The 15,084-nt window shown below is 33.8% G+C and overlaps 2 protein-coding genes across 2 annotated transcripts in view; both read left to right on the top strand.

Moving 5' to 3' along the window:
- Window positions 4,586–7,630, top strand: LOC105157390 (endoglucanase 5). The gene is made up of 10 exons (XM_011073802.2): window positions 4,586–4,815; window positions 4,920–5,132; window positions 5,222–5,422; window positions 5,682–5,768; window positions 5,857–6,021; window positions 6,109–6,232; window positions 6,339–6,502; window positions 6,581–6,917; window positions 7,002–7,055; window positions 7,239–7,630. The coding sequence occupies exons 1-10, from the start codon at window positions 4,606–4,608 to the stop codon at window positions 7,529–7,531; spliced, it is 1,848 nt and encodes a 615-aa protein (XP_011072104.2). The 5' UTR covers window positions 4,586–4,605; the 3' UTR covers window positions 7,532–7,630.
- LOC105157167 (mannose-1-phosphate guanyltransferase alpha-B) overlaps window positions 10,547–15,084 on the top strand; it is a 4,865-nt gene continuing 327 nt past the window's right edge. The window contains exons 1-14 of the mRNA XM_011073481.2: window positions 10,547–10,903; window positions 11,395–11,492; window positions 11,702–11,802; window positions 11,912–11,990; window positions 12,101–12,161; window positions 12,299–12,345; window positions 12,457–12,549; window positions 12,649–12,739; window positions 13,341–13,389; window positions 13,833–13,949; window positions 14,041–14,188; window positions 14,359–14,451; window positions 14,542–14,610; window positions 15,017–15,059. Of these exons, the coding sequence (XP_011071783.1) occupies window positions 10,846–10,903; window positions 11,395–11,492; window positions 11,702–11,802; window positions 11,912–11,990; window positions 12,101–12,161; window positions 12,299–12,345; window positions 12,457–12,549; window positions 12,649–12,739; window positions 13,341–13,389; window positions 13,833–13,949; window positions 14,041–14,188; window positions 14,359–14,451; window positions 14,542–14,610; window positions 15,017–15,059 (1,147 nt within the window). The 5' untranslated portion in view covers window positions 10,547–10,845. The remainder of the gene's footprint in view (window positions 10,904–11,394; window positions 11,493–11,701; window positions 11,803–11,911; window positions 11,991–12,100; window positions 12,162–12,298; window positions 12,346–12,456; window positions 12,550–12,648; window positions 12,740–13,340; window positions 13,390–13,832; window positions 13,950–14,040; window positions 14,189–14,358; window positions 14,452–14,541; window positions 14,611–15,016; window positions 15,060–15,084) is intronic.

Genomic DNA, 15,084 nt, shown 5'->3' with positions numbered 1-15,084 from the left:
TCCGGCAAGAACGAGGGACGACGTGTAGGCGTTGTGGCCCTTGAGAGTGGCTATGCATTGGTGGTGGCCGTGGAGGAGGTGGGCTGGTGGTGAAAGTGAATGAACAGATGAAGAAGCCCTGATTGAGTTATAAGTTTGATCAGTTGGCCTCATTTTTGTATTGGAAAGAAGCATGGAAGAGAAATCATATATAGAGAGAGGGAGAAGAGAGTATGAGGGAGTGAGCTGTTGCACTTTGAATCCAATATTACACTCAAATTTCTTGATATTTCGTATAATTATAAATATTCATTTAAAAAATTATCAATACATTTAGACCTTATTTACGTATACGTTGTTTGGATGACAAAATAAAAAAGAAATTCTGTATTAATTATATTATAATTACTTGAACTGTTTAAGTTGAATATTAGTTCAATTTTGTACCGGACTTGGAGATAAAAATCGAACCCCTACAATATAAAGTAAACACCTTACAAGAGTATATTGAACAATTTATCCGATTTAATAATAAAGAGTATACGTGACTTGATATATAATTATGTAACTTGGATTGTATAAAAAATATCAAGTTATCCTTAATGAAATTTAAACTTTAAATAAAAAAAAGAAAATATGATGTTGGATAAAAATTATTATAAAAAAATATAATTATTTTAAAAAATATGTAAAATTATAATTTTGGGTTTAAAAGGGCATTTTGGATATTTCAATATAAAATTTAAAAATTTCCTAAAGAAAACTAAAGATTGCTATTATCAAGCAGTATTGATAATTTATCAAACAACGAAAGATTTTTTATAATTTACCCTTTAAATTAATACTGCACATTCAATTTATATGTATATTTAAGAGATAATTTTATATACATGACGTACATCTATGGAAAAAAAAAAATACAATAAGAATAGAGTTTCATCTACATTTATTTCGATGATCTTTGTTTTCATCAATGCTTTTTATTCTTAAATCCGCTCAATTTCAATGATCATGATCAAATATTCATACATACGAGTGATGAAACTCAAATTCACGACCTCAAATCAACCAATTTTACATAGTGACTAATGATTTAAAGGATGACTAGGCAAATTTATTATCAACTTTTCAGTCCATCTTATGAGAAATTCTGAAATACTTATAAATAAATAACTAATATCCCCTTTTTATTTTTTAAATTTTGACGAATTCCATCGATTTCGATCATATTATTTATAAAATTGTCAATACTTTATAAGTTTTATAATATTATTTTTCGAAACACTAAAAAAATATAATTAACATTAAAATAAAATCTAATGTTTATCTCATAAGAAATGAAAAAAATGAATTAAATTAGAGGAGGAGGATTAATATTTAATTGGATGGATGGGAAAGACAAGGTATGACAGTCCATGTTGGAACAACAATATAATTGTATTCATGGAAAGAGCTCTTTTTTCATAATTTAGACAGTGGAAGACAAGCCTTTTCCCACTATTATCTCACTATCTCTTGCATTTATTTTTGTCTCTTTTTATGTGGGATTCTTTTTTTTTAAATTTTTATTGCAGTTGATTAGTTATATATATATTTAATGTATTAAATAATGTATATTTTAATAAAAAAATTGTTTATTTTACGTAATTAACTTTTATTTTTGGGAAAAAGTATTATTTTAGTCAGCTAAGTATGCCTAATTTTAATTTTAGTCTGATAACTATGTCTATTTTTGTTTAGGTCCAGTAACTTACGAAATTGCTTACTTTTAGTCCTCTGACATATTTTCGGACAATTTTACTCCTATGAGTGCATACGGATTAAAACTGCCTTTCAAAAATTGCATAGGGGTAAAATTGTCCCAAAATCTGCCAAAGGACTAAAAGTAAGCAATTTCGTAAGTTACTGGACCTAAACAAAAATGGACATAGTTATTGGACTAAAATTAAAATTAAGCATACTTAGCGGACTAAAATAATACTTTTTCCTTTATTTTTTTATATTAAATTTGAATGGATAGATTTGAATTTGAGGGAATGATTCACAGAAAATGAATTCATATTAAAGAAATTTAAAATTTATAAATATTTGAGAAAATATAATTCAGAATTAGAATTAAATAATTTAAAATTATCCAATCAAATTGAAAGAAATTATTATTAGAATTTGAAATAAATAAATCCAAATTCATCCATTTAAATGCAACCTTAAAGAAGCACACACAAGTAGGAAGAAGAAAGTAGTGAGATAAAAGGTGAAGTATTTTCACTTTTCAAAAAACTTAATTGAAAATTTTTCCTTCTTCTATTATAATTTATAATAGAGAAAATTGCATTAATAGCCCCTGAAATTAGATTTAATTATACAAACATCTGCTATTTATTGCGAAAGATAAGTACACCACTTAAAATTATAATTATAGATACAAGTACGTATGAAATTTTACACAAACACCCTCAAAGGTACTTGTAATTTTATAAACAGTAGGGGGTATTTGTGTAATTAGGTCTATCATAAGCGGGTGCCGATCTAATATACTCTTAATAATATCACTACTGTAGATCTTAAAAGCCGATGGGTCTTAGTTTAGTTAGCGAAGCTGAGACCCTATGATTAAGAGGTTATGAGTTTGAATCCTAATAATATGTGGGTAGCTATCGACTAATTATAAATACTTGACATTGATAACTGGCGTATATTGATTATTGATGATTGAATTAATTAATTACAGATTAATTTCGAATGCGGACCAGGTCTGATCAGTTAAAACCACTCAGATCTAGAACAGTGGATAAGAACCGAACTTATTCTGCATACAACCAGATACGTTTCAAATACAAAGCATATTTTAAAACAAATAATAACATAGGGCTATGTGTCACACTAACATAAAATCCAAGAAACACAATGGTAGCTTGTCCCCATCCATGTTCATATATGTATTGACCAAATTGTGAAAATTGAGTACCCAATAAATACCAAACATAAACCTAATTTTTGCTTGGCATCTTTCCTATTCCAACTTCCCCTAATTTTGCTGCCTGTGATGGCCCTCCTTTTGAGCCTGTGGGATGGAGATGGAACAACACTTGTCACTTTGAAAACATGACAAGACTAATTGTGTCTCAAGAAATTACAATTTTAGTCCCGTAAATATGGGGATGGTAATTTCAATTTTGTATGGATTCGCCTTCATAATTTTGTCTTATAATATTAAAAATTCAGCATATTGAGGACAAAAATATCTGGAATTGCTAAGATGTCTGAAAAAAGTGCACTCACGTGCATTTTTCAGGTCATTTTTATCCTTAATATGGAAGGATTTTAAAATTATAGGACAGAATTGTTAAAGTGAATTTCTATAGGACTTAAATTTTCATCCCTTTACTTACATGACTAAAATTATAATTTATCCCGTATTCTCATTATGCTCTAAAAAATAATGAGAAATGGGAGGAAAAAAGATTTGAAATTTGATTTAATAATTTGGAGTGAAATTATATAACAAAGGAATTATATTTGTTTTAGTGGGGCAATTAGCTGTTTTTCCAATTATTTTGAAAAAACTTTTAAAATTCTTTATCTAGTTGAGGATTTTGAGTGCATATTTTTTCTTAAATACAAAAAAGACAGTGCTTTAATTTGTGAATAAATAAATAAATGAATCTTGTCAAATTTACTGAATTTATATCTATTTTTTAAGTTTTTTTACCAAATAATAATAATAATAATAATAATAATAATAATAATAAATGAATCTTTGTAGGTGTGATTAGCTATGTTTGACCTACAAATAATCCACACCGAAAGCAATCCAATGGTCTAATACATCTTATCCTACATGCACACTATTATTACTTCGAAACTCTCTCTCTCTCTCTCTCTCTCTCTCTCTCTCTCTCTCTATATATATATATATATATATATATATCATATCACTGGTTCGGACATTCAAATGTCTATCACATTTTTTCATGTGGGCCGAGGAAGTTGTCCACGTGAGTTTGTATCTACATGAATTGTGACCTCTTGATCAATACTATAATTTATACGACCAGTATTAAATTTTCTATATGTATATATGTATGTATATTTACTAAAATGCTTTCAACCAAAACAACCATTCTTCTTCTTTTCTTTTCTTTTTTTTTCCTTAATTTTTTACGGGTATTAAATTCAAATGCATCATCTGTGTATGAAAAAACTTATGGGTACAATTAATCAAAGTGGCCCAAAAACCACAAATTCGTTTCAACGTGTCTCAACTAATTAATCCAATTAATTAATTTAAATCTACGACCATGCACTATACATTATTACATTTCCCACTCTAAATTAATAATTAATGCCAAAAGAGTACAACTCAACGTGGATACCTCAATCTTGCATTCATTTCATCCCTTTTTTTTTTTAATTTCTTATTTTGCATGAACGTGGATGCTACCACCTTTTGCTCTTCCCTTAAATTATTTCAATTTTCTACCTAACTCATAATTATTATTATTCTTATTCCCTATATATGTATATATATATATATATCAAGAAAATTTTCACATTATAAAGAGTTTAATATATGATTTAAAGTCACAACTATCCCTATCCCAAATCTCTCAACTCCAACCAAGAATGGTGAGATTGCCATCATCATATTCCATTTTGGCCTTATTAGCTAGTCTACTAGCTCTAGAGGCATCGATCGTCGGGGCGTTCGACTACAGCATGGCCCTTGACAAGACTTTGTTGTTCTTTGAGGCGCAACGGTCGGGTAAACTCCCCGTGAACCAACGTGTAAAATGGCGTGGTGATTCAGGCCTTAGTGACGGTTATGCTCAGGGGGTACGTTTTTGTTTTTCTCAAAACTGTACGACTTTTTTAACAACTTGTGGATGTGTAATTAACACGTTTTATTTATATTTGTCTTTGTTTGACATGGACGATAGGTGAACTTGGTGGGAGGGTATTACGACGCCGGCGATCATGTGAAGTTTGGGCTCCCAATGGCGTTTAGTGTGACGATGCTGTCATGGGCTGCAGTTGATTTCAGGCAAGAATTGGTGAGTTTGGACCAGATGGGACATACTTTGAGAGCAATCAAATGGGGAACTGATTACTTCATTAAGGCACATCCTCAGCCTTATGTTCTTTGGGGACAGGTAGTTGTTTTTTTCATGGATTAGTTTTCATTGTTTTTTTTTTTTTTTATGTTGCATGTTGTGAATTTACTATCAATTTTTGTTGTTAGGTTGGAGACGGAGTGTCGGATCATTGTTGTTGGGAACGAGCAGAGGATATGACCACGCCAAGAACGGCGTATAAGCTCGACCCTGAGCATCCGGGATCGGATCTTGCCGGAGAAACGGCCGCCGCCCTTGCCGCCGCCTCTCTTGCTTTCAAGCCTTATGATTCTGCCTACTCTAGCCTTCTGCTTGTGCATGCAAAACAGGTTTTTATGTTTTTTTCAATTGAGGAGGTGTTTGCAATTGCTTAAAATAAACGTTTGTCAACTTAACTTGAATGTGAATGATATTTCATTAATTACATTACAACTTTATGGACAACATATTCCCACCATAAAACCAGAAATTATTACAAACACCCCAATGTAAGTGATATTTTACCATGTTTTTTGTTTGTGATATAGCTTCATGACATTTTTCATGTCAAGAAAGAGTTTTTTAACTTGCTTTTTTGGAACTCTACAGCTTTTTTCCTTTGCAAATAGATTCAGAGGCTTCTATGATGACTCCATTGGATCAGCCAAGCAGTTCTATACATCAACCGGTTACTCGGTATGTACCGTTTTTCATCGATGTCATCCCTCGGATTCTTGTCATAATGCTTCCTTAGTCCTCAAACTCTGGCAACCTTGTATACTAGGATGAACTGTTGTGGGCTGCTACATGGCTCCACCGGGCGACAAACGACGACTACTACTTGAACTACGTCGTCGACAACTGTGTCTCTTTAGGTGGAACAGGATGGGCAGTCAAAGAATTTTCATGGGACAACAAGTACGCCGGAGTTCAGATCCTCCTCTCTAAGGTAAGCGTTCGACTACAACTTCCTTAGTCATGTCTGACAATAGTAGTCCTAAAATTTTTACCTTAACTTGTAACAACATCTGTGAAGGTTTTGCTGGATGGAGCTGGAGGAGCATACACTTCCACACTACAACAGTATCGAGCGAAAGCCGACTACTTCACCTGTGCCTGTCTGCAGAAGAACGACGGCTACAACGTTCCTATGACTCCTGGTCTGTACTATTGGCACTCATATGTTTCACCAACTAAAAAACAGCTTAAATTTTTTGACCAAGTAATCTAAATTCTTACAAGGATGTAGCTTTTAATGTTGTTCAGGGGGTCTGCTCTACCTGCATGAATGGAACAACCTGCAGTACCCTGCCTCGGCTGCGTTTCTACTAGCTGTCTACTCAGACTATCTTGCAAAGGCGAAAAGTGTCGTCAAATGCCCAGATGGCGAACTCCAACATCAAGATCTCCTCAACTTTGCAAAATCACAAGTACACATGCGCGCATAACTAACTTCTTTAGTCATTATTACCATCACTCTCTTTAACATCTGAAAACACTCTGTCCAGGCCGACTACATTCTTGGCAAGAATCCCATGTCCTTGAGCTACATAGTGGGCTACGGTCAAAACTACCCAATGCACGTGCATCACAGAGGTGCGTCTATCGCCCCCGTTTCTCTGCTCAAATCTGCAGTCGGATGTGTGGAGGGATTCGAGACGTGGTACAAACGTCCCGAGGCTAATCCAAACGTTATACATGGAGCCCTTGTTGGAGGTCCCAATGCTAAGGACGAATTCACAGACGATAGGTCAAATTACGAGCAAACTGAGCCGACATTGTCTGGTACCGCCCCTCTGGTGGGACTTTTCTCCAAGCTGCACAGTCTGCCTCGAAATTCTGCAGGTAAAATTACATGCACTTTCAAGATATCAAACGTTAATTTTTATTATCATTAGTTAACTGTTTGATAGCTGCCTTGACTTACAGCTTCCTATAATCAAGAATCACAAAAACCTTCCATTCCTTACCACAAACCACAAGGTACATCGCAAATGCCTGTCTTATTACATCACAAGTTTACTACTACTCTTGCTTCTGTCTTCTTTCTTTCGTCGAATTAGCCACATCAATATGAAAAGGAAACAGACATAAACAGACACTAGGAGTCTCTTATATTATATCTTACAAGCTTTCAAACGTCTTATAAAATGTGGTTTCTTGCAGCCCATGTTCCGGTTCAATTTCTTCACTCGATAACCAACACATGGACCGTCGGGAAGGAGGCGTACTACCGGCACAAGGTGATCATCAAGAATGTGTCTGAGAAGCCCATCAGAGAACTGAAGCTGCACATTGAGAACCTGACAGGATCCCTATGGGGTCTTTCACCAACACAGGAGAAGAACACTTATGAACTTCCTGAATGGCTGAAAGTACTGGAGCCTGGTTCAGATTGCAGTTTTGTGTACATTCAAGGTGGTGCTCAGGCCAAGATTTTAGTTCAAGCCTACCGTTAAGGAAACTATGAGATTTTGGACTAATACATGATGTGAATGTGATAAAAAACACATTTTCAAGCACATGATTTTGGTCAAAAATATAATACATATAGGGAAAAATGCAAGCAACCCCCTTGTGATATCGTAAATCAGTAAATTACCCTCTTATAAAAAAATAAATAGCGAGTTAACTCCCTGTATTTTTTAAAATACAATAATTTACCCCCTTATGATTTTTAAAATGAAACAATTTTCCTCCCTGTATAAGGAGGTAAATTGCTTCATTTTAAAAAGTACAGGAGGAGTAAATTGCTATATTTTTTTTCATAGGGAGTAATGTGCTCATTTTCAATATCACGTCGGGATAAATTATTATTCACCCTATATATATATATATCTTTGTATCTTCTCCCATAAAAAAATACTTAAAGATCGCTACGGTTTGATAATTGTACCACATACTACGAGATTTGTCGAGCTACCTCAATGTCTTGTTTATAAAAGGTCTAAACAATCACATTTATAATCAACTTAGGTAAATGTGATTTTTTTTTATCAATTTCTAATAATAATTTTATAATCTTAAATAAACAAATAATGCTAAACAAATCTCTATTTTAATACTACATTTATGTGTCGCCCTTTTATTCCATCCTAGTTAGTAAATATGCCCTAAAAGTACTAAGTTTTTCAATTTGTATTTTCTTAAAAAAAGAGTCTCAATCACTCAATTATTGGTTGATCATCGTAAAATGAAATGAATCAGAAAATTCAATCGGACTAGTGATGTCCATCTACGGGATCTTCTCGACCAATATTACAAAATCAAATACTAATTATTTTTCAAATTGAGTTGTAAATGATCCGAATCGAGGACAACATAGGAGGAAAAAGGGAAGACAACCTATATGGCTTTGTCTCGATGTCTATTTTCCGTTCAACAAACTAATTTGAAGTCTGATATTCCAAACCTTCAAGTGTTTTCAAAACAAAGATGACTACTGGATATGAACGGAGAAAATGTATTTTATCCCCTGTAATATTGATAATGTGCAAAAAATTTTCAATAAAAATAAATAGCAATTTATCCTTTATATTTTTTAGGATTGTAATCCACGCGCCTCCTTTGTTATTTTTTATAATTTTTAAGAATAAATATTATTTTATGTATAAATGCAATGCACTCGAGCGCATTAGGGACCTTTTTACTTCATTTTGAGAAATACGAGGAGGTAAATTGCTATTAATTTTTTTACAAATTTTTTTTTTCTCTTTTTGGTCAACACAGGAAGGGTAAATTGCATTTAACCCGAATATGAAGCGGCTGCTTCAAATGCATTTAGACTTAACCATCCGAAATCATTGGTGTTCATCAAAAAATGAAGCTCCATTCAGGTCAGAAATCATTCCTATTTCTTGAAAAATTATACATATATTCTACAGAATCATCAATATCATTACACAAACTATCTCTATTCAATTATCATGAATAATTTTTGTAATTTCACAAAAAGTATGTATGAAAATAGAGCTCTTGCTCATTCTCATCTCAATTTTCTGATTTTTTTGCCATATTTTGGTAAATGATAGAGGTTTTACTAGTCATTGTTTTATTCGATATCATGCAGGCATCTCAGAAAGCTATCAGTTTGCTGCTAGCAAATTAAGTTTGCTGCTACATCAGCAAATTCAATAAATTTTGAATAATTAAGGAGTCTTTTAATTAAATCGAACAAATATTAGGGTACTAAATATAACTTTTCAAATAATAAAAAATTTATGTTCAATTTGGTGTAAAAAGTTGAGTTTTATTTGTGTGTATTTTTATTTTATTTGGGGTAGTTTTGTAAAACTACACAATTTATAGAAAATAATTGACTAATTTATACTACAACTAATCATTTGTTTTATCAATAAAATATATTTATTTTATTCTTATATATTCTAAAATTTTTCACGCATTTATCTATCATATCGATATTTATCTCATCTCTTAACATAGATACGCCCTTATTCGTAAGTGATGTGATACAAGAACTACTTATTTATTTTTATTTTTTTTTAGAGATAAGACCTATTTATTTATGGTCACCCAATAATTACCAAAATGAAGGTATGAATATTATTGTTTTCGCAATTATATCAGATTCTTAAAAATATTATCGAGAAAATCTTAATTAAGAGATAATTGGTATTTTTTTATAGGTTTTATCTATGATTTATTTAAATAAATCATCTCTAGTTATTAAAATTACACATATACCAACAAAATACGTAAGCATTTTTTACACAAACCACATCTATGTTTTAAAATATTTCGCATACACTTTTAAAAATGTCAATATTATTATATAAATTATTCCTACTTTTTATTTTGTGAGAAATAACTTTTATAATTACAAAAAAAATAGTAATAATTTACGAAAATAGACAATAGATTAAGATATGTAATAACCTTTTCTATTTGACGTCCTTTATTTTTTTTTAAATTACCTTAAAAGTTCAGATTTTTCGATCATGTAAACGATATCTAATGTTATTACATTTACCCACCTCAACCATAAATTTCGAACAGTCAAACATGAAAATGAATCGCACTGGACATTAACAGTCCGATCTTCTTTCCCATCGTACCATCTCATCAAAGTTCTTGCAAACCCCACATTTTATCTCGTAAAATCAAGAATTAAATTCTTGCAACATTCAGATTCGGTCCTGATCTACAATAATACTTTTTCCAATTTACCTTTCGTTATATGACATTTTGAAAAACATCATTTGCATAAATCATCAGATCTTGAAGATATATTTATCTGTATAAAAAGAAAACATATATGTGAAATTCAAAGAAATCAACTCTTGAAGAAAACTATGATATTTTCAACTGTTTGTTTACCTTATCTTCCAAGAACTCGTTAAATCCATCCAAAATTGTACCTTTTAATCAATTTTCTGGCAGCCCTACATGCAAGTAAAGTGCCCCCACATCTCAACCCTGTGAAGAAATAGAGGTCGAGACTTCCCACCCTCCTGCAACCCGGGTGTGTGTTTGGATCCCTTCTAAATCACATAGCATATTCCCCTCCTTAAATCTTCTTAGTATCCTGTTGTATTTATATATATCACTCTACTTCAAGCTCTGCCTTTGTTCACAAGTTTAACCATTTTCTGCCCACCGTGTAATGGTTCAAGATTCTTGTACCCTTGTGAAGTGCAGGAGAGTTATTACATGAATTAGGATGAGAGTGTGATGAACTTTAGCCTTTTGTAATAGTTTGTAAGGCTGTTGAGAGAGTTTTGAGATCTGGGTTGTGGGTTTGTTGGTGTCATCAATGGGGAGCTCAGAAGAGAGAGTTGTTGCAGTGATCATGGTGGGTGGACCCACTAAAGGTATGATTTGTATTTCCTTTTCTTTGAGTCATAGCCTGAATTGTTAATATGTGGGATTTTGGTTTCTTTGGTGCAAAATTTGGACATTTCTCATGCATTTGGATTGTAATTCTTGAAATTGGACCTGTTCTTGTTGAATGTTTGGATCTTTAAGATTGCATAGGATGGAGAATTTCTTGATTTTATTGTTTTGTTGGAAGAGTTTTGAGACGTCAATGAGACCTGGATAATGATTTTATGGTTTCGATTATGGATTGGGGAATGGAGGAACTAGATTGATGCTGTTGTGCCTGAATATCCCAAAGCCTCTTTTTCCACTGGCATTTGGATTGTAATTCTTGAAATTAGACCTGTTCTTGTTGAATGTTTGGATCTTAAGATTGCATAGGATGGAGAATTTCTTGATTTTATTCTTTTGTTGGAGGAGTTTTAAGATATCAATGAGACCTGGATAATGATTTATGGTTTCAATTATGGATTGGGGAATGCAGGAACTAGATTCAGGCCGTTGTCCCTGAATATCCCAAAGCCTCTTTTTCCACTGGCAGGACAGCCCATGGTTCATCATCCCATCTCAGCTTGTAAACGGGTAGGCAATGTATCATATGAGTTGAATCTTGTCATGGCTTTACCCTTTCGGCATGCATGTTATTGTGTTTGATATTCTTGAAATATAAAAGTTTTCTAGTAAATGAAACTTGAGTACATGATGGACAATCTTATTGAATTTAAGTTGGTTTGTTATTTTTGTGTTATGATGTCTGGCAGAGTAATTTATTTAGTGGAATTTTCTATTAGATCCCAAATCTAGCACAGATCTACCTCGTTGGGTTCTATGAGGAGCGTGAATTTGCGTTGTTTGTCTCATCAATTTCTAATGAGCTTAGAGTCCCTGTCAGGTAATTATGGTGCTTCGCTAGATCTTCTGCTTCTCTATATGTTAATGATTTATACGGTTGCAGCACTGCCAAGATCATGCATAATCTCGTTTGATCTTTCTTTCACTAGATACTTGAAAGAGGATAAGCCGCATGGTTCGGCTGGTGGACTATATAACTTCAGGGATCAGATCATGGAAGAGAATCCGGTTTTTATTCTATTCTATTCTCCTTTCATATCCTAATAACCCCATATTGGTGAAATAGTAGAAAATCAAGTTCGAAAATATTTTAATACTGATAAAATTTTATCTGGCAGTCACACATTTTTCTGTTGAATTGTGACGTTTGTTGCAGTTTTCCACTGCCTGAGATGCTAGGTAATTGTCTGTGTTTACTCACTTTGCTTCGATATGTATAGAATGCATTGCAGACTTGACATTCGATTATCTATGTCCAATATAGATTTCAGGTCTTTTCTGAGTTTTTAACTTTTGGTTCATGGATTAATTTGCAGACGCTCACAGAAGTTACGGTGGGATCGGAACAATTTTGGTGATCAAGGTTGGCAACTTTATGTGCCATCTCACTGAATACATCTTAAGTTGATCTCCGTCTTTCTCATAAAAACAGTCATTCTTTTGTCATTGGTTCATTATATTTTCCTTATTGCAGGTTTCCCCTGAGACGGCGAACCAGTTTGGGGAACTTGTGGCTGATCCTGTTTCGAATGAGCTGTTGCATTATACCGAGAAACCTGAAACTTTTGTACGTGAAAGTTCTGAGATTGAACTAATATGTTTTCTATTGCTTCATGATGTCAAATATTGATGATAAGTTGTTCCAAACTTTCTCTGTATGAAACAGGTGAGCGACCGTATCAATTGTGGTGTGTACGTCTTTACCCCCGACATCTTTACAGCTATTCAAGGTGTATCCACGCAACGGAAGGATAGAGGTTAGTAGTTCCCTGAGTTGCTCAGTTTGCACTGCCATTGATACTATTTGTACATTGGGAAGACGACAATTCTGCCATCCAATATCTCCTTTCAATGCGTCTTAGTTACTTATTGGACTCTTAAGCAGTATAAGCTGCAAAGCATTACTTTCGAGGCTTTTCAAACTGGTTGAGTCAAACTCTTGTTTGGACCAATATACACGCCCTTCAGTTTGGTCAGTTCTCTGTCAGCTCCTCTTGATTAGGTGCCGTAGCTAATATGACTTGTGAACTTAGTCAGTCTCTCGACTCTTGAATCCCTCCAAGAAATTAAGCCGAAAAACTGTTGCACTTAAGTTTCTTCTGACTGATAATTCCCCTTCCAGAATTATTTGCACTTAAATATTATCTGTCAAGCGTGTATGGAAATGAAGGCCCTTACTTTTCATGGATAATGATATTTGTATGTTTATGTGTAACTAACAAAGTTTGAGATGTAAGGTATATATCTATAGACGTATTTGCACAAAAACCAAGTCTTCAAGTATCCTGAATATTTAATTTTTTTTAGCCTAATACTTTTATTCATGATTTATATCTTCTACATTTCGGTTATTTGCAGCTACCCTCAGGCGTGTAACCAGCTTTGAAGCACTCCAACCCCCAAACAGGTAGAATCAACATCCCAGTTATTTTTCTTCATTTTGGAAAAATGAAAGAAATTGAATTTCAGGAAACTCTCGGTGCCAGCCGGTATGAGTAGATATTGCTTAAATGGAGTTAATCTTAGCCAAAAACTCTTTTGCAGATTGAATTTTGATACACGATGATGTTCTGATTTTCAAGTAGTTAGACTCTGGAACTATATGAAGCTCGATAGTTAACATTCATTCTATTCTTTCGTAACTATTTCATTATATTCTTGGTTAATGATGAATCTGGGCTTCCAAAAGGCAACCGAACTCAGGTGTTAATTGTCGATCCTACATAAATCTGCCAACCAAACTCGGTCGTAGACTTTAACTGCATAAACATCAGCACTGTTGCAAAGTAGTTTCGAATGAACTCATTACGTTTTCTCCTGTTCTGTATTCTGATACAAGTTTGTTGGCAGGAGTCTTCCGACAGATTTTGTACGACTGGATCAAGATATTCTATCACCACTTGCAGGCAAAAAGCAGTTTTACATATACGAAACCAGGGATTTCTGGGAACAAATCAAAACTCCGGGGTGAGCAAAAGACACCAATATATGCTTCTTGCTCGACTAATAGTACTCTTATGTCTGTCAATCCTATCTGATGGGACTTTGTATCATGTAGAATGTCGTTGAGATGCTCCGGGCTCTATCTTTCACAATATAGGGTAACGGCCACCCATCTTTTGGCAAGTGGAGACGGTTTGAAAAAAGCCACCATTTCGGGCGACGTATACATCCATCCATCAGCAAAAGTTCATCCAACTGCAAAGGTAGTCTCAAGCTAACATTCTGTTTTCTTCTTTTTGAAAATTTTGTTAGTCTTTGCAATAAATTGTACAAGATGATGCACTTGTACAAGGTAATGTACCCGTTGTCTCCTTACCAAGAAAAAATGAACAAATCATCTAATCTTATTCTGTGTTGTTGTGCTGCCGAATAGATTGGTCCAAATGTTTCAATCTCGGCCAATGCTCGGATAGGAGCTGGTGCGAGGCTCGTCAGCTGCATCATTCTCGATGATGTGGAGACCAAGGTATTAATCGCCTAAATTACTAGATACGTACCAAATATTAATGCTCTCATGCAACAGTTGGACTCAATTCTTTTTGCTTGTGATTATTAGGAAAATGCTGTTGTAATTCATGCAATTGTCGGATGGAAGTCCTCCATCGGAAGGTGGTCGAGAGTCCAGGTAAGAGTTTGTCCCACGGAGTCATTAATCATTTTCTCCGCAAATATCGTGTTTTAATTAAAAAAATAATCGTCAGTTTCCTTTGTTCTTTCGTCAGACATACTTTAGACATTAGTCACAACGACCTCCCTTAAGAATTAGTGCATTACTGACCATACTCCTCTCGTTTCAAAATTACAAAAACCTCCCTCCTAAGTTTTCATCGTCAAAAGAATGTGGAAAAGACGACTAAATTACAAGCACCTCATAACGACAATAACTGTAAAATTCTGTATATGTCCCGTCCGTATTGATCTACTAGTGAATGCTTAGGAAGGGCTCACTAGAGACCGTCTGCATTCTTGTTCTTGCTCTCTTTTTATTTTCTGCTATATGTTTTCTGAGCGTAAACGCTGTATATTTTCAGGGTTCAGGTGATTACAACGCAAAGCTCGGTGTTACAATTCTTGGTACTTCTACGACTTCTCCTTACTT

Source organism: Sesamum indicum, linkage group LG3, assembly GCF_000512975.1.
Source record: "Sesamum indicum cultivar Zhongzhi No. 13 linkage group LG3, S_indicum_v1.0, whole genome shotgun sequence".
Classification (NCBI taxonomy): Eukaryota; Viridiplantae; Streptophyta; class Magnoliopsida; order Lamiales; family Pedaliaceae; genus Sesamum; species Sesamum indicum.
This window is presented reverse-complemented; position numbering and strand designations above follow the sequence as displayed.